Consider the following 19530-nt stretch of genomic DNA (forward strand, 5'->3'; position numbering starts at 1 on the left):
TTATCATCCTTAAGGCTTTTGTGGAGATTATTTTTCAGGTTGAAGATATTGAATATGATTAAATGTTTAATTATTTTGTTTTCATCAAATGGTATAATATCAGAAGGAAACACTTATATTAAGGAAATAACCTTCCTTTCCCATATAAAATGTCTCGCCTGTTTAAAAAATCTGATAAAAGTCTGGTAACCAAGTATTACAGGAAACAGTAAAAGGCTGGCCAGAAATCAACAGCAGAAGTCAGTAAAAATTGAACAATAACTGCAAGTTCAGTGCTCTTTATAAAATGATGCTTGCTTCCTGATATTAATAAAAACACAAGATCATAGAAATTTCGATGGTTAGGAGTGTATTGCTATAATAGCTTTGTTCTGGGTTTCCCCACTTAATATGAAATAGTATGTATGTAGCCAATTAAAACTATTTTTTTTATTATGGTAAAATACACACCACAGAATTTGTCATTCTAACCATTTTTAAGTTACAATTGTCTGTTATTAAGTACATGCACATTGTTTTGCCATCATCACTACCATCTATCTCCATAATTCTTTCATCTTCTCAAATTGAAACTGTACCCATTAAACAACTTCCCATTTCCCCCTCCCCTGGCCCCTGCAACCTCCATTCTACTTTCTGTCTCTTTGAATTTGACTACTCTAGGTACCTCATATAAGTGGAATCATGCAGTATTTGTCTTTTTGTGACTGGCTTATTTCACTTAGCACAACATCTTCAGAGTTCATCCATGTATCAGAATTTCATTCCTTTTAAGGCTGAATAATATTACCTTATATGATGTAACACATTTTGTTTATCCATTCATCTGTTGATGGACATTTGGGTTGTTTCTACCTTTTGGCTATTGTGTATAATGCCCCTATGTATATTATTAGTGTACAAATATCTGAAATCCCTGCTTTCAGTTCTTTTGAGTATATACCCAGAAGCACAATTGCTGGATCCTGTGGCAATGCTCTGTTTAGTTTTTTGAGGAACCACCATTCTGTTTTCGACAGCAGCTGCACTATTTTACATTCCCACCAGCAGTGCAGAGGTTCCGAGTTCTTCACATCCTCATCAATACTTGTTATTTTCTGGGTTTTTTTTTTGGAGAATTGCCATCCTAATGGGTGTGAAGTGGTATCTTGTTATGGTTTTATATACCCCATGTTTTATTTAACTACATAAATTGCATTACATTAAAATTATTTCTTATTTAATAAACTTCAAAGCCTACCATAGTTATTTAAGCTAGTGTTTGCTTAGGGAAACTTTATTAATGTTCATGCCTTATGGTATCTGTATGTGTATTTCCCTCCCCTAGTCTTTGAGAACATGTTAAAATGGGTATAGGAATTTTTTTTTCCAAGCTAAAAACTGGCCCTGCATGGATTTTTTCCTTTTTTTCAGTAAGGCACAGTTTAATTTTTTGTGGCTTGGTATGATTTTCTTGGATTTCTCCTACTTCTTAATTATAAAATGGGGGTATACTTACATTATTGACCTGAAGAATCACTTTCTATCCATAGGTAAAAGACTTTTACAAAGTTAAGAAACCTGAGAAATTTTTTTTTTTTTTTTTTTTTGCGGTACGCGGGCCTCTCACTGCTGTGGCCTCTCCCTGTTGCGGAGCACAGGCTCCAGACACGCAGGCCCAGCGGCCATGGCTCACGGGCCCAGCCGCTCTGCGGCATGTGGGATCCTCCCGGACCAGGGCACGAGCCCGTGTCCCCTGCATTGGCAGGCGGACTCCCAACCACTGCGCCACCAGGGAAGCCCCCTTAGAAATTTTTTTATTTTCATATTTTGTTTGACATTTAAGTCAGCTTTCAGAATTAGTCTGTACAAGTTTATGTGATGGTAGAGAACTGAAAATCTATAACAATGCCATTGTAATTATCTCACTGATAGTTTTTCATTGATAGAGATATTATGTAGCCTGTTATATTTATGGATTCTGCTGCAAACAAACATACCTACACTGCCTAAAGGTATTATTTGGGAACATTTTCGAAATTCCACAATGCCACTTACATTATTTTAGCTCCTCTTTTAAAAATGGGTCACTAATGGGGAGAATGTCAAATGCCTTAAATTACATTCAAAACAGAAGGAATGACATGTTCCAAAGCACATGGTCAGGAGAAACTATCACATATTGGAAGGATACAGCTAGTTTGTTATATGCAAGGCTGGAATGCATACCTGGAAATTGTGAGTTGATGGTTAGAGGATAGAGAGAAGCCAAATCATGATGAAACTTTTATGCTATTTTTAAATCCTAAAAAGTAAATGGAAAGGCACCTAAGGACAAGAAGAGTAGCATACTCCAGTTTGCATTTAGAAAGGACTCTCTGGTGGCAGTGTAGGGGGTGAATTTGGAGCAGTGGGAGAAAAAATATTTAGATGAATACTTTAATAGCCTAGGAGAGAAAAGATGAGGGTATAAACTAAGGCAGTATCAATGTTAAGAAAGAAGATTTGAGAGATTATAAGAATGTGTGGACAGTGGAGTCACTTTCCGTGACAGATGTGCACAGTGAGGGAAAAGGAGAAAGCTGGGGGTGGCCGTATTTGGGTCTTACATAAGTGGATTCACCATTTACCAAATGGAGGAATATAGGAAGAAGGGACAAATTTTGGGGGTGAGAGAGGATGGCAAATTTATTTTTGGATTTGTTTGGTTTGTCATCTAGTAAGTAGATTAGTTAGGAACAAATGTCTGGAATGCAGGAAAGATTATGTATTGGTAGCCATCAACATATATGGGAATTGAATGCGGTAGACATGGACAACATCATGCAGGAAAATGGGAGATTTCAGGGTAAAAAAATAGACAAAGGAAGAAACATGGGGTTTGCTGACTAAAAGAGATGAGCTAAGAGTAGAGAGAAGGAGCGACTTCGGAAAAGAATGAGGAGTAGCTGGAAAGTATGAGAAAATACAGGAGAGGGAGTTGTCACACGGAAACTGGGAAAATGGAGAGCTTCAAAAAGAAAAGAGATCACAGATTAAGCAGAATAAGGATTAAAAAGTCCAAGTTTGGTTTAGCAGTTAGTAAGTCATTAGTGACCTAGTAAAAGCAGTATTAGAGGAACATTAGAATAGAAGGAATATTAGAATAGAAGCAAGATTGAGGTAGAACTGAAGTGTTTAGAAGTAAAGGGCCATGATGTTTGTAACTTACTCTCAAATGGTTCAGAAAAAAAAGTGGGGTAAAGTGTTAATAATAGGTGAATCTGAGTAAAGGATATGCAGGTAGGTATATCTTTCAACTTCTCTGAACTTTTTGAAATTATCTTCAAACTAAAAGTTTTTCAAAAAAGGTTACAGTAGAATAAAAAGTAAATAAGAGAAGTAAATAAATGCACATGTCTGTCAAAACCCTTGCTGTGAATAGTAAAGTAGCCCTACCTAAAGGAGAAAAATGAAACCAAGAGCTTAGTTTTGCATTTATGTTACAGAGGGGAAGGAACTAATGTACAGAGGATGAGAAAGGTGTGAAGATAAGAATAGAACAGAACAGTAATTAATGGAGTAAGATCTCTGGAGGCAGAGTGAGAATGGAACAAGGAAGGCTTTGAATTAAGGGAGTAGTAGTTTTTCTGTAATGGGAGAGATAAAGGTGAGTGTCGGTACCATTCAGTGTGTATTGTGTTAGATGAGTCAGTTGAAGGAGTTCATACCTAATGGACTCTTTTCTCTGTGGAGTAAGGTTATCTACTGAAATAAATATGTGTTAGGATATTTACAGATTGTAAATAACAAATCACAAAGGAATTATTAGGTCTTTCAAAAAACTTTTGCCATTTACTTTGGGGTCTGTAATACTTGGATTAATCTCAGTTAATCATAGAAGTCAGGGTTAGTTCAAGCTGAGAATCTTGATCTTGCAAATGACAAGGAAGAGTGAAAGAAGTTAATCAGTGGTCAGAAAAATCTGTTAATTCCCTTAATTCTTATTGTAAAAAAATCTGTACCTCCATTATGTTAAGTGAAATATACCACCCTTAATGTTGTTAAATCCTAAAATTAGTAAATGAAAAAAATTTTACTGGAAGAGTTTATTCGTATACGTAAGTTTATTTCCTCTAAGATGTTTTTTGCAAATTTCAGAGTATATTTATTTAGAAAGTATATCTGAAGAATGAGGTACTTTTCACAGCTGGTTTTGTTTCTGTGCATACTAAATTTATTTTCTCTAAGAGTTTCATAGACCATTGAGAGGCACTTGCTGTGGCCCAGCACCACCAAATGTTTATATGTTTTTTAAAACCATAAACTTTCAGTATTGAAATTTAATTTGTAGCAAAATAGCATTATTTGCTCTTTCTTTAAATTATAATCCCAGTGAGGAAAGAAGTTACTGACTCTTGCCTTTTTATTTTGTATCATCCCCAAGTTTAGTATCTGATAGGGTAGATGATTACATGTTAAAGTATCTCTCTGTTCCTTTTGGCATGTAGTAAATTTAGCCAGAAATATTTATATAGTTAAATTTTTGTGATTTTTTTCTAAAGTATTCAAATTTTGCTTAACTGTCTTTTTAGAGTAAATCAGGTCATTGATTAGGTTATTGCTCTTGAATGTTTAGACTTTGTAATTGCAGTATTATTATTATAGTCTGAAATCTTCCTATACAACAAGAATGAGGATTACAGTGTCTAGACTAGCAGTTTGGTTTTCTTGCTATGTAAGTCTGTTTTAAATCTAGGTCACCTTTTCAGATTAAGTATATATATTTTGATTTCTTGACTATTGGGCTTTAGGTTTTTTGTATACAGTACCAAAATTAGCATTATTAATTAAAGCGTCTTGCCTTGATGTTGAAGTATTTTCTGTGCCAAGTGTTAAAATCTGACTATCTTAGATTTGCAAAGAACCTGAAGCCAAAATTCCCAGTAAAGACACATGGATGTCTATGTCAGCAGAAGAGAAAAATAACACATCTATTTTTAAGTTAGTTGGAATTCTGAAGTCAAACCACTTGGTTGAATGCCTGCCATAGTGATATTAAAATTTCAAACATATTTATAAAACCTCTGCTGCCTCCTGCTGCCCATTGCGTGGATACTTTAATAAAAGTAAAGAAATCTTTAAAATTAAGTTTTTACTTTTTTTTTTATTTGTGAATATTAAACTTGAAGTTATGGATAAGTTAAGAAGTAAATAAACATTCCAAAGTTAAAATCACAGTGGGTGGGAAATTATAATGTAACTTTAACTTACAAATTTTTCAGACTTTAAAGGTTGAAAAATAATCAAGATTCCTTCTGATATTACTTTTTTTTTTAGTCATAAAGTAGCTGTCAAAGACAGAGGCTTAGTTTTTTTTTTAACAACCATTGTTTAAACAGAGGTATAATTAATTTATAATGTGTTAGTTTCAGGGGTACAGCAAAGTGATTCAGTTATACAAGTATATATATATATATATATTATTTTTCAGATTCTTTTCCATTATAGGTTATTACAAGATACTGAGTAGAGTTCCCTGTGCTGTACAGCAGGTCCTCATTGTTTATCTATTTCACGTATAGTAGTGTGTGTATGTTAATCCCAAACTCTTTAATTTACTTCCCTCCCCTACCCTCTGCTTTCCCCTTTGGCGACCATAAGTGTGTTTTCTATGTCTGTGAGTCTGTCTGTTTTGTAAATAAGTTCATTTGTATCATTTTTTTAGATTGCACATACAAGTGATATCATATGATATTTGTTTTTGTCTGTCTGACGTACTTCACTTAAGAGGGAGGCTTAGTTTTTGAGCCTCAGGCAGTGTGTCAAGGTTACAGGGTCATGAGACTCTCTGTGATATATTATATTGCCTTTTATTTCTGAGACTTTATTAGTATGGCACTTGGTACGTATAGAAATAGGTTGGCGGAGGGGAAGGTAAGAAGAATTTGTCTCAGTTTATACTTACTTTGTCCTGGATCAGTGAGTTGGGAATATGGTGGACAGTGTGGAGGTGGTTTAAAAGAAGAAAAAACAGTGTGCTTTTCATTTTTATTGGGAGCTGCCATTTACTGTGTGAGCAATATGGCATATAGGGTATTAATTTCTCATGTATATTACATTACTCTTTCTTGCAAATTACTTCTAAGATTTAACTCACAGAGCCATATAATAACCAATATAGATTTTTTAAATAGGATAATATTTAGATGTTATGATCAACTATAGGTTCCAGTTGAATTTTGAGTGACAGGGTAGTTTTAAAAAATGTACCTAGAACATCAATTTAGAGATAAAAAAGCATCTAATATAAACTTATCTATTGTTTAAAAAAAGTTACTTTTTTAATAACTTGATTTTGTTTTCTTTGCAATATTTGGTTCACAGATTTGGTGTACAGTAGACTAGAAGCATGAGAATGAGAGGAAACTGAAATAAATTAACATGATGAAAAGGTCAACTAAAAATAAGGGAAAATACAGAAAAATTTACTGGAATTGTACAGAAGTATAGGGAATGAATTGAATATTCAAGCTAATGCCATATATTTTGGTATCTTCTGTGGGCATCAGCAAGTTAAAGTATATCCTGTTATTTGATGTTCATACTAATGGCCTAGTTTCATCAAAAGGAGATTCTGTATAATGACCTTGTGTTTTAGGCATACATGAAAGAGAGCCTGCAGGTAGTAGAAAGAGCACTGGCTTTGCAGTTAATCCTGGGATTGTATGAGTGTTGCCACTTAACCACCTATATGGCATCGGTTAGGACACTTCATTTCCCTAAGTCTCAATTCCTTGGTTATAAAAAGGCAAGTTTTACAGAATAGTTGTGACTCAGATTTTAAAAAGACACCTATTTGCAATTAACTGGAACGGTTGTTTTCAAAAGGTACTGAGGACCTCAAACAGCTTTTGTTGCTATATCTAGTAAGATTTGCTGTATTAGGCATTAAAACTGAAAATCTTAAATATTTTATTTATTCATTTAAAGAATGAATAAATCCTTTACTCATGCATGATTTAGAAACATCCATGTATCCTCATTTGGAAAATATTGGTTTGCTAAATTATGCAAGTCTTCCAAATGTTGATACATTTCTTTTTTATTTTTATTTTTTGGTAACTTTGTACCTGCAGTGCTTATGTTTAAAACTGATTTTTTTTAAATTTTTTAATTTAATTTTATTTATTTCTTTATATAGCAGGTTCTTATTAGTCATCAATTTTATACACATCAGTGTATACATGTCAATCCCAATCGCCCAATTCAGCACGCCACCATCCCCACCCCGCCGCGGCTTTCCCCTCTTGGTGTCTATACATTTGTTCTCTACATCTGTGTCTCAACTCCTGCCCTGCAAACCGGTTCATCTGCACCATTTTTCTAGGTTCCACATACATGCGTTAATATACGATATTTGTTTTTCTCTTTCTGACTTACTTCACTCTGTATAACAGTCTCTAGATTCATCCACATCTCTACAAATGACCCAATTTCGTTCCTTTTTACGGCTGAGTAATACTCCATTGTATATATGTATCACATCTTCTTTATCCATTCGTCTGTTGATGGGCATTTAGGTTGCTTCCATGACCTCACTATTGTAAATAGTGCTGCAATGAACATTGGGGTGCATGTGTCTTTTTGAATTATGGTTTTCTCTGGGTATATGCCAGTAGTGGGATTGCTGGATCATATGGTAATTCTATTTTTAGATTTTTAACGAATCTCCATAGTGGCTGTATCAATTTACATTCCCACCAACAGTGCAAGAAGGTTCCCTTTTCTCCACACCCTCTCCAGCATTTGTTGTTTGTAGATTTTCTGATGATGCCCATTCTAACTGGTGTGAGGTGATACCTCACTGTAGTTTTGATTTGCATTTCTCTCATAATTAGTGATGTTCAGCAGCTTTTCATGTGCTTCTTGGCCATCTGTATGTCTTCTTTGGAGAAGTGTCTATTTAGGTCTTCTGCCCATTTTTGGATTGGGTTGTTTGTTTCTTTAATATTGAGCTGCATGAGCTGTTTATATATTTTGGAGATTAATCCTTTCTCCGTTAATTCATTTGCAAATATTTTCTCCCATTCTGAGGGTTGTCTTTTCGTCTTGTTTATGGGTTCCTTTGCTGTGCAAAAGCTTTTAAGTTTCATTAGGTCCCATTTGTTTATTTTTGTTTTTATTTCCACTACTCTAGGAGGTGGATCGAAAAAGATCTTGCTGTGATTCATGTCAAAGAGTGTTTTTCCTATGTTTTCCTCTAAGAGTTTTATAGTGTCCGGACTTACATTTAGGTCTCGAATCCATTTTGAGTTTATTTTTGTGTATGGTGTTAGGGAGTGTTCTAATTTCATTGTTTTACATGTAGCTGTCCAGTTTTCCCAGCACCACTTATTGAAGAGACTGTCTTTTCTCCGTTGTATATCCTTACCTCCTTTGTCATAGATTAGTTGACCATAGGTGCGTGGGTTTATCTCTGGGCTTTCTATCTTGTTCCATTGATCTATGTTTCTGTTTTTGTGCCAGTACCATATTGTCTTGATTACTGTAGCTTTGTAGTATAGTCTGAAGTCAGGGAGTCTGATTCCTCCCGCTCTGTTTTTTTCCCTCAAGACTACTTTGGCTATTCGGGGTCTTTTGTGTCTCCATACATATTTTAAGATTTTTTGTTCTAGTTCTATAAAAAATGCAATTGGTAATTTGATAGGGCTTGCATTGACTCTGTAGATTGCTTTGGGTAGTATAGTCATTTTCACAATATTGATTCTTCCAATCCAAGGACATGGTATATCTCTCCATCTGTTGGTATCATCTTTAATTTCTTTCATCAGTGTCTTATAGTTTTCTACATACAGGTCTTTTATCTCTTTAGGTAGGTTTATTCCTAGGTATTTTATTCTTTTTGTTGCAGTGGTAAATGGGAGTGTTTCCTTAATTTCTATTTCAGGTTTTTCATCATTAGTGTATAGGAATGCCAGAGATTTCTGTGCATTCATTTTGTATCGTGAAACTTTACCAAATTCATTGATTAGCTCTAGTAGTTTTCTGGTGGCATCTTTAGGATTCTCTATGTATAGTATCATGTCATCTGCAAACAGTGACAGTTTTACTGCTTTTCCAATTTGGATTCCTTTTATTTATTTTTCTTCTCTGATTGCCAAGGCTAAGACTTCCAAAACTATGTTGAATAATAGTGGTGAGAGTGGACATCCTTGTCTTGTTCCTGATTTAGAGGAAATGCTTTCAGTTTTTCACCACTGAGAATGATGTTTGCTGTGGGTTTGTCATATATGGCCTTTATTATGTTGAGGTAGGTTCCCTCTATGCCCACTTTCTGGAGAGTTTTTATCATAAATGGGTGTTGAATTTTGTCAAAAGCTTTTTCTGCATCTATTGAGATGATCGTATGGTTTTCATTCTTCAATTTGTTAATGTGGTGTATCACATTGATTGATCTGTGTATACTGAAGAATCTTTGCATCCCTGGGATAAATCCCACTTGATCATGGTGTATGATCCTTTTTTTTTTTTTTTTTTTTTTTTTTTGCGGTATGCGGGCCTCTCACTGTTGTGGCCTCCCCCGTTGCGGAGCACAGGCTCCGGACGCGCAGGCTCCGGACGCGCAGGCTCAGCGGCCATGGCTCACGGGCCCAGCCGCTCCGCGGCATATGGGATCCTCCCAGACCGGGGCACGAACCCGTATCCCCTGCATCGGCAGGCGGACTCTCAACCACTTGCGCCACCAGGGAGGCCCTCTATTTTTGTTTTTTAAGGAACCTCCATACTGTTCTCCATAGTGGCTGTATCAATTTACATTAACACCAACAGTGCAAGAGGGTTCCCTTTTCTCCACACCCTCTCCAGCATTTACTGTTTGTAGATTTTTTGATGATGGCCATTCTGACTGGTGTGAGATGATATCTTATTTTAGTTTTGATTTGCATTTCTCTAATGATTAATGATGTTGAGCATTCTTTCATGTGTCTGTTGGCAATCTGTATACCCTCTGTGGAGAAATGTCTATTTAGGTCTTCTGCCCATTTGTGGATTAGGTTGTTCACTTTTTAATGTTGAGCTGCATGAGCTACTTATATATTTTGGAGATTAATCCTTTGTCAGTTGCTTCATTTGCAAATATTTTCTCCCATTCTGAGGGTTGTCTTTTGGTCTTGTTTATGGTTTCCTTTGCTGTGCAAAAGCTTTTAAGTTTCATTAGGTCCCATTTGTTTATTTTTGTTTTTATTTCCATTTCTCTAGGAGGTGGGTCAAAAAGGATCTTGCTATGATTTATGCCACAGAGTGTTCTGCCTATGTTTTCCTCTAAGAGTTTGATAGTTTCTGGCCTTACATTTAGGTCTTTAATCCATTTTGAGTTTATTTTTGTGTATGGTGTTAGGGAGTGATCTAATCTCATACTTTTACATGTCCCTGTCCAGTTTTCCCAGCAACACTTATTGAAGAGGCTGCCTTTTCTCCACTGTATATTCTTGCCTCCTTTATCAAAGATAAGGTGACCATATGTGCATGGGTTTATCTCTGGGCTTTCTATCTTGTTCCATTGATCTATATTTCTGTTTCTGTGCCAGTACCATATTGTCTTGATTACTGTAGCTTTGTAGTATAGTCTGAAATCACAGAGCCTGATTTCTCCAGCTCCATTTTTCTTTCTCAAGATTGCTTTGGCTATTCAGGGTCTTTTGTGTTTCCGTACAAATCGTGAAATTTCCTGTTCTAGTTCTGTGAAAAACTCCAGTGGTAGTTTGATAGGGATTGCATTGAATCTGTAGATTGCTTTGGGTAGTAGAATCATTTTCACAATATTGATTCTTCCAATCCAAGAACATAGTATGTCTCTCCATTTTTTGTATCATCTTTAATTTTTTTCATCAGTATCTTATAATTTTCAGCATACAGGTCTTTTGTCTCCTTGGGTAGGTTTATTCCTAGATATTTTATTCTTTTTGTTGCAATGGTAAATGGGAGTGTTTGCTTGATTTCACTTTCAGATTTTTTATCATTAGTGCATAGGAATGCCAGAGATTTCTGTGCATTAATTTTGTATCCTGCAACTTTACCAAATTCATTGATTAGCTCTAGTAGTTTTCTGGTAGCATCTTTAGGATTCTCTATGTATAGTATCATGTCATCTGCAAACAGTGACAGCTTTACTTCTCTTTTCCATTTTGGATTCCTTTTATTTTTTTTCTTCTCTCATTGCTGTGGCTACAACTTCCAAAACTATGTTGAATAATAGTGGTGAGAGTGGGCAACCTTGTCTTGTTCCTGATCTTAGTGGAAATGGTTTCAGTTTTTCACCACTGAGGATGATGTTGGCTGTGGGTTTGTCATATATGGCCTTTATTATGCTGAGGAAAGTTCCCTCTATGCCTACTTTCTGCTGGGTTTTTATCATAAATGGGTGTTGAATTTTGTTGAACACTTTCTCTGCATCTATTGAGATGATCATATGGTTTTTCTCCTTCATTTTGTTAATATGGTATATCATGTTGATTGATTTGCATATATTGAAGAATCTGTGCATTCCAGGGATAAACCCCATTTGATGATGGTGTATGATCCTTTTAATGTGCTGTTGGATTCTGTTTGCTAGTATTTTGTTGAGGATTTTTGCATCTATGTTCATCAATGATATTGGCCTGTAGTTTTCTATCTTTGTGACATCTTTGTCTGGTTTTGGTATCAGAGTGATGGTGGCCTTGTAGAATGAGTTTGGGAGCGTTCCTCCCTCTGCTATATTTTGGAAGAGTTTGAGAAGGATAGGTGTTAGCTCTTCTCTAAATGTTTGATAGAATTTGCCTGTGAAGTCATCTGGTCCTGGGCTTTTGTTTGTTGGAAGATTTTTAATCACAGTTTCAATTTCAGTGCTTGTGATTTGTCTGTTCATATTTTCTATTTCTTTCTGGTTCAGTCTTGGAAGGTTATACCTTTCTAAGAATTTGTCCATTTCTTCCAGGTTGTCCATTTTATTGGCATAGAGTTGCTTGTAGTAGTCTCTTAGGGTGCTTTGTATTTCTGCGGTGTCTGTTGTAACTTCTCCTTTTTCATTTTTAATTTTATTGATTTGAGTCCTCTCCTTCTTTTTCTTGATGAATCTGGCTAATGGTGTATCAATTTTGTTTATCTTCTCAAAGAACCAATTTTTAGTTTTATTGATCTTTGCTATTTTTTTCTTTGTTTCTATTTCATTTATTTCTGCTCTGATCTTTATGATTTCTTTCCTTCTGCTAACTTGGTTTTGTTTGTTCTTCTTTCTCTAGTTCCTTTAGGTGTAAGGTTAGATTGTTTATTTGATATTTTTCTTATTTCTTGAGGTAGTCTTGTATAGCTGTAAACTTCCTTCTTAGAACTGCTTTTGCTGCATCCCATAGGTTTTGGATTGTTGTGTTTTCATTGTCACTTGTCTCTAGGTATTTTTTGATTTCCTCTTTGATTTCTTCAGTGATCTCTTGGTTATTTAGTAATGTATTGTTTAGCCTCCGCGTGTTTGTGTTTTTTACGTTTTTTTCCGTGTAATTCATTTCTAATCTCATAGCGTTGTGGTCAGAAAAGATTCTTGATATGATTTCAATTTTCTTAAATTTACTGAGGCTTGATTTGTGATCCAAGATGTGATCTATCCTGGAGAATGTTCCGTGTGCACTTGAGAAGAAAGTGTAATCTGCTGTTTTCGGATGGAATGTCCTATAAATATCAATTAAATTTATCTGGTATGTTGTGTCATTTAAAGCTTTCCTTATTTATTTTCATTTTGGATGATCTGTCCATTGGTGTAAGTGAGGTGTTAAAATCCCCCACTATTATTGTGTTACTGTCGATTTCCTCTTTTACAACTGTTAGCAGTTGCCTTATATATTGAGGTGCTTCTATGTTGTGTGCATATATATTTATAATTGTTATATCTTCTTCTTGGATTGATCCCTTGATCATTATGTAGTGTCTTTCGTTGTCTCATGTAACATTCTTTATTTTAAAGTCTATTTTATTTGGTATGAGTATTGCTACTCCAGCTTTCTTTTGATTTTCATTTGCATGGAATATCTTTTTTCATCCCCTCACTTTCAGTCTGTATGTGTCCCTAGGTCTGAAGTGGGTCTCTTGTAGACAGCATATATATGGGTCTTGTTTTTGTATCCATTCAACAAGCCTGTGTCGTTTGGTTGGAGCATTTAATCCATTCACGTTTAAGGTAATTATCGATATGTATGTTCCTATGACCATTTTCTTAATTGTTTTGGGTTTGTTTTTGTAGGTCCTTTTCTTCTCTTGTGTTTTCCACTTAGAGAAGTTCCTTTAGCATTTGCTGTAGAGCTGGTTTGGTGGTGCCAAATTCTCTTAGCTTTTGCTTGTCTGTAAAGCTTTTTTTTTTTTTTTTTTTTTTTTTTTTGCTGTACGCAGGCCTCTCACTGTTGTGGCCTCTCCCGTTGAGGAGCACAGGCTCCAGATGCGCAGGCTCAGTGGCCATGGCTCACAGGCACAGCCGCTCTGCGGCATGTGGGATCTTCCCAGAACGGGGCACGAACCCGTGTCCCCTGCATCAGCAGGCGGACTCTCAACCACTGTGCCACCAGGGAAGCCCTGGTGTTGATTTCTCCATCGAATCTGAATGAGATCCTTGACAGGTAGAGTAATCTTGGTTGTAGGTTCTTCCATTTCATCACTTTAAGTATATCATGCCACTCCCTTCTGGCTTGTAGAGTTTCTGCTGAGAAACCAGCTGTTAACCTTATGGGAGTTCCCTTGTATGTTATTTGTCGTTTTTCCCTTGCTGCTTTCAATAATTTTTCTTTGTCTTTAATTTTTGCCAATTTGATTACTGTGTGTCTCAGCATGTTTCTCCTTGGGTTTATCCTGTATGGGACTTGCTATGCTTCCTGGACTTGGGTGGCTATTTCCTTTCCCATGTTAAGGTTGTCGACTATAATCTCTTCATATATTTTCTGTGGTCCTTTCTCTCTCTCTTCTCCTTCTGGGACCCCTATAATGACCCCCATAATGCAAATGTTGTTGTGTTTAATGTTGTCCCAGAGGTCTCTTAGGCTGTCTTTATTTCTTTTCATTCTTTTTTCTTTCTTCTGTTCCACAGCAGTGAATTCCACCATTCTGTCTTCTAGGTCACTTATCTGGATACATTTCTTTATATATCTTTTTTTTTTGGCCGTGTCACGCGGCATGTGAGCTCTTAGTTCCCCAACCAGGGATCGAACCCATGCCCCGTGAAGTGGGAGTGCAGAGTCTTGACCACTGGACCGCCAGGGAAGTCCCATTTCTCTCTCTCTCTCTCTATATATATATATATTTTTTTTTCGGTACGCGGGCCTGTCACCTCTGCGGTCCCTCCCGTTGTGGAGCACAGGCTCCGGAGGCGCAGGCCCAGTGGCCATGGACCACGGGCCCAGCTGCTCCGCGGCACGCAGGATCCTCCCGGATCGGGGCACGAACCCCTGTCCCCTGCATCAGCAGGCAAACTCCCAACCACTGCGCCACCAGGGAAGGCCCTTCTATATATATTTTTAAAGAACAGATTTTAAAATATCACCACAGATATTATCAGGAAGTCTTTATAAGTATTCGAAAACTACAAAACTCATGGTGGTAAATACAAGTTTTCCAAAACTCTTACTTTCATCTAAAAGGTTAAATTTTATCATTGGCAATAAATACTGCCAGTTGTTTTATTCGAAGTGACAGGTTCACTTCTTTTATTTTCAAGAAAATTTCTCCCACATACTCAAGTCTGAATACAAGTAAAAAGGTGTTCAGTTGTAAAGATTAAATGAAATAATTTTTATCAACTTCTTACAACTTGAGTAAGCAGTCAGTAAATGGAAGCTAGTTAGTGGTGGGATAACATTTTATGTTATCATAATACCTTCCCACCCAGTTTAATTCAGTTGATGTTCCTAATATTTCTGTGACGTTGGTAAAATAGATATCAGCATCTCATTACGTAAAGGCAGAAACCTAGACTGTAAGGTGGTATAAGTTTGTAAAGTTGGTTTTAGGAATATAAAGTTACCAACCAATAAGCTGTGAATCCAGACTTCAACTCAAGCCATCTGTCTACAAATGTAGCATTTTCCCACCATTTTGTCAGTAAAGAGTAAACAGGGGAAGCACAGCTCCACACGACCCATCTTGAATAACACTTTTCAGGGATTGCTGACATTTTCAAGAGATAATAAATTGAGGAAAGAGCCATTGATTTTGTATAAAGGGTTCAGGAAAGAGGTATTATTTGAGCTGAGGCTTGAAGAAGTAGTTTTCATCTGTTAATTTGGAAGAGAATTACCTGATTATAGAAAATCTTTTGTAAATTATGGAGAAGTATAGATGGAGTAAATTCTAAAAGATCACTTAAATAATTTTTTCTTATTCCCTTCCTCAGGCTTTAGAAAAGAACTCAAGAACCTGGAAGTAGTCTATAAATCTTATGAGTCCCACCCAGAATCACATCTACAAATAAAAAATCCTTTGATAAAAAGGTAATCCTAGCTGTTTGGAATACTAAAATCTTTTAAATTAAATGCATGTATTATAGGAACTCTTTATCAGAAAGGCATACTACCTATCACTACTCTGAAAGCAATGGGTCTAGAGCAGGGGTCCCCAAGCCCCGGGCTGCAGACTGATACTGGAACCGGGCTGCACAGCAGGAGGTGAGTGGCGGTCGAGTGAGCGAAGCTTCATCTGCAGCTCACCATCGCTCGCATTACGGTCTGAACCACACCCCCCTTCCCAAGTCAGTGCAAAAATTGTCGTCCTCGAAACTGGTCTCTGGTGCCAAAAAAGGTTGGGGATTGCTGGTCTAGAGTATTATGATGCATATTTTATTGGGGATCATTAAAAGGATGTAAACCTTAATGATAGGGGGCCTACAAAGTACCTTGTACAATATATGATTGTTTGTTTTAAACCTCACAGCATTCTTTTGAGATGTATGGTATTTTACAAAAGAGAAAATTTGGGGCGTAGATTAAGTAATTTGGCCAAAGCAACGGAGTTGAGATTTGAATATAGCTCTTATCTACTTAGCAGAGCCTCAACTCTTTTCATCTTTGTGCTCTAATTGAATTTTATGCAATTCACATGAGAAAAATAATTTAATCATATGAAGATAAATAATTTGCAATGTGATATCATTTTTCTTCACCTTAGAAGTTAACTATTACTTAAATAAAGGTAGTCTTTGATTAACCAAATTATTTTTAATTAGTATACTATCCTTTTAGCATTATATATCAAAATTAAAGTACCTCTATTGCTATAAACTTTGGGTGGGAAGTGTTTTAGAATATTGAATTGTTTGCTAGTAAAATTTTTCTTAAGTCTATGCTACATTTTATCACAATAAATGTAATTTCAGTGTTTTTAAGTTGAATTTTTTTTTTTTTTTTTTTTTTTTGGCTGCACTGTGTGGCTTGTGGCATCTTAGTTGGCCTGGGCAGTGAAAGCGCTGAGTCCTAACCACTGGACTGCCAGGGAATTCTCTGAAATTTCCTTTTTTTTTTTTTTTTTTTTTGCGGTATGCGGGCCTCTCACTGTTGTGGCCTCTCCCGTTGCGGAGCACAGGCTCCGGACGCGCAGGCTCAGCAGCCATGGCTCATGGGCCCAGCCGCTCCGCGGCATTTGGGATCTTCCCAGACCAGGGCACGAACCCGTGTCCCCTGCAGCGGCAGCTGGACTCTCAACCACTGCGCCACCAGGGAAGCCCCTGAAATTTGCTTTTTAAATTATACTTCTGGTTATAAATCTGATATTGGTAATGATGGATGTTTCTGATAAACATTTGTGTATTCTGGCATAAAGATTTTGGATTCAGAGAGTGTAAATTGTTAACGGTTGCAAATATCTTTCCATTTCTGCAATGTTACACAAATAACATAAGTGCTGTATTGGGAAGTTAAACTACAGGACAAATGTTTGTTTTCCCTCCAATTTTGCATATTTCTGTATGGCGTTTTAGCTTTGTTTTTGTTTTTCAGGTCACATATACGTGAAACCAATGGAAAGTTATTCCCTTCATCCAATCCACAAATACTCAAGGACCATACAGCAAGAGAGCATACCCACCAGTCAGATGAACAGAAACTTGAAAAAGCAAGTGAATGCAAATTTTCTGAGTGGCTTAATATAGAAAATTCTGAGAGAACAGGTTTGCTTTTTCACGTTGATGATAATTCTGCTTCTGGAAAGAGAGTAAACAGTAATGGAACAGTCTCACCATCTTCATTGTGGTCTTCACACATGAGAACTGTGGGGTTGAAGCCAGGAACTGCTCCCCTCATCCAGCAGCAAAATATGATGGAACAGTGTTACTCTGAGAACTCTCTATCCAGGGAACATCTCATTCAGTCAACCTGCAGATCTGATGGTTGTCAGATGCCAGAACTTGTTTGCCAGAATACCCCACCCCCTCTGCCACCAAAGAAATATGCTATAACCAGTGTGCCACAGTCAGAGAAAAATGATGCTCCACCTGCTGTCAAACCAACAGAGATGTTTAAAGCTAATTCTTCTAGTCTTCCAAAGCACAGTTTAGGTACAGCTTCAGAACCAGGTTCAGAAGTGAGTACATATATGAATGATGAAAGACTTAAGGAAACATTTCAAGCAAAAGAGTATGTTGGCAACACGTCAAACACCCCGTCCAGCTCTTCAGCTAATGATTTTCAGGCAGACTCGGGTACAGCTGTTGGTGCTTCTTGCCAGCCAGAAATAGACTCTAGTTCTACCTGTCGAAATGAGACAGTTTCATTAACTACCTATTTTTCAGTGGATAACTGCATGACTGATACATATAGATTGAAATACCATCAGAGGCCCAAGCTCTGTTTTCCAGGGAGCAGTGGCTTTTGTAATGATAATTCACTTTCTCAGAATGAAAGAGGGCTAGGGCCTGTGTTACATAGTAGTCTTGGTTCAAACTGCCCTTCCAAGCAAAGATATAAACCTGGTATACATTGTAATAGATAAATGATGAAAACGACAGGCTTTTACTTCTGAGGCCATTAACTAGGAATCAAATGACCAAACCTAGTGCTATATGAAATTAAAACCATGGCAATATTTAAGTCATTAATCACTTTAACTTTCTATACAGATATTTTATTTTGTGAAGATCTACTTATTGGATATTTTGGAATTCCCTCTGAATAGTCTTGGCATGCCTCAAAAAATAGAAAATCCGGGGGTATGCAGAAAGTCATTTATCATATGCTGCAGTTGAGTAAAAATGTAATTTGTCCCTTTATTTTCTGACTGGTAGACCCATAGGTATTAAACTAACCAGTACTCATATATAGATTGGTAAACTGTGCTAACTGAAAGATAGATGATATGTAGCTTGTGTAGTCAAAGCAATATTTGCTTTGTGAGGAAGCACTTTCTAATGGGGAGACAAAAGAGGACTTCACCCATTTGCTTTTGACTTCTGTGATAGTCTACTACATATGATCCCTTTAAGTGTCTTAAAATATATCGACCCATGAAATTGATAGCATTTGGGGGAAAAAAGCCTTAATGATAAAGCAATTTTTAAATTAAATTCTCAAGGTTAGAAGAGAAGACACTTAATTTTGCTCCTAGAATTTTTATCTTCAAAATATCGTTTGTTGTATGCATTCATAAACATTACTTCAGTCATGTAAGCTAAAAATAGTTAAAATACTTCACTTTAGTATATTTATTTAACTTGTTACATTTTTTCTAATTTTATATGAAATGTGAAAGGTTTTTACTTTGGTTTGCTTTGGGCTGCTAATAACCAGTGTTAGGAATTAACCTATAATCCTCTTTTTAAGAATATCACTGTGACTGCCTAAATTTTCCCTGCTATAATATTACCTGTGTGTAGGTTGTCAGCCCATTTTAGTAATTTTCATATTCTTGAATTTGAAAATCTTTCTGGGTTTCCAGATTAAAGTTTTGCCTTTCATATAGATTTAATTTTAATGAAATGTATTAATTTGAGCATCCCTCCCTTTTTTCTAAACAAATAATTTAATTTTTACCCCACCTACTTTCATGGAGAAGTCTTTCTTTGAAAAAAAAAAAAAAAAGGGGGGGATTTTCCATGATGATGATGACCTTACAAGTGAAAATAAGTAATTGCCTTATTTCATAGTTGTCATTTAATTTTGTACTAAGCTGGTAAACTAATTGTAGTTTAGAATAGTTTTATATTGTCCACACTAGAGAATTGAGAATTTAAATTTTATATATAAAACATAATTCCATAAACTAATTAGTAAATTTAATATCTTGACCAATCCCATAAATTGTTAAAATATTCTAAAATGTAAATGAATCTTATTTTCTAGGTAAGTAGAAAATAATTGCTTGTAGAAGTCCCAGCTCACCGAGTTATCAAATCTTGGCCAAATTTTGTCTTCCACCTAGAGAAGTTTTTAATAGCCTTTTCTAGCTATAACAGTAGGTGATTATTACTTTATATTCTCTTAATTTAGAAATACTTGAATATCAACTAAATAAAATTTTATCTTTTAAGAAAGCTTTTTTTTTAACATAGCTTTTAGTATGGGGGGTTTG

General features: G+C 36.0%; 1 protein-coding gene across 2 annotated transcripts in view; it reads left to right on the plus strand.

Annotated features, from left to right (window-relative positions):
* USP53 (ubiquitin specific peptidase 53) overlaps positions 1-18583 on the plus strand; it is a 68321-nt gene extending 49738 nt beyond the window's left edge. For both annotated transcript variants that reach the window (XM_060105428.1, XM_060105432.1), the window contains 2 exons: positions 15368-15464; positions 16965-18583. In XM_060105428.1, the coding sequence (XP_059961411.1) occupies positions 15368-15464; positions 16965-17955 (1088 nt within the window). In that variant the 3' untranslated portion in view covers positions 17956-18583. The remainder of the gene's footprint in view (positions 1-15367; positions 15465-16964) is intronic.
* The last annotated feature ends 947 nt before the right edge of the window (positions 18584-19530 follow it).

The sequence above is a fragment of the Mesoplodon densirostris genome, chromosome 1 (genome assembly GCF_025265405.1).
Source record: "Mesoplodon densirostris isolate mMesDen1 chromosome 1, mMesDen1 primary haplotype, whole genome shotgun sequence".
Lineage (NCBI taxonomy): Eukaryota > Metazoa > Chordata > Mammalia > Artiodactyla > Ziphiidae > Mesoplodon > Mesoplodon densirostris.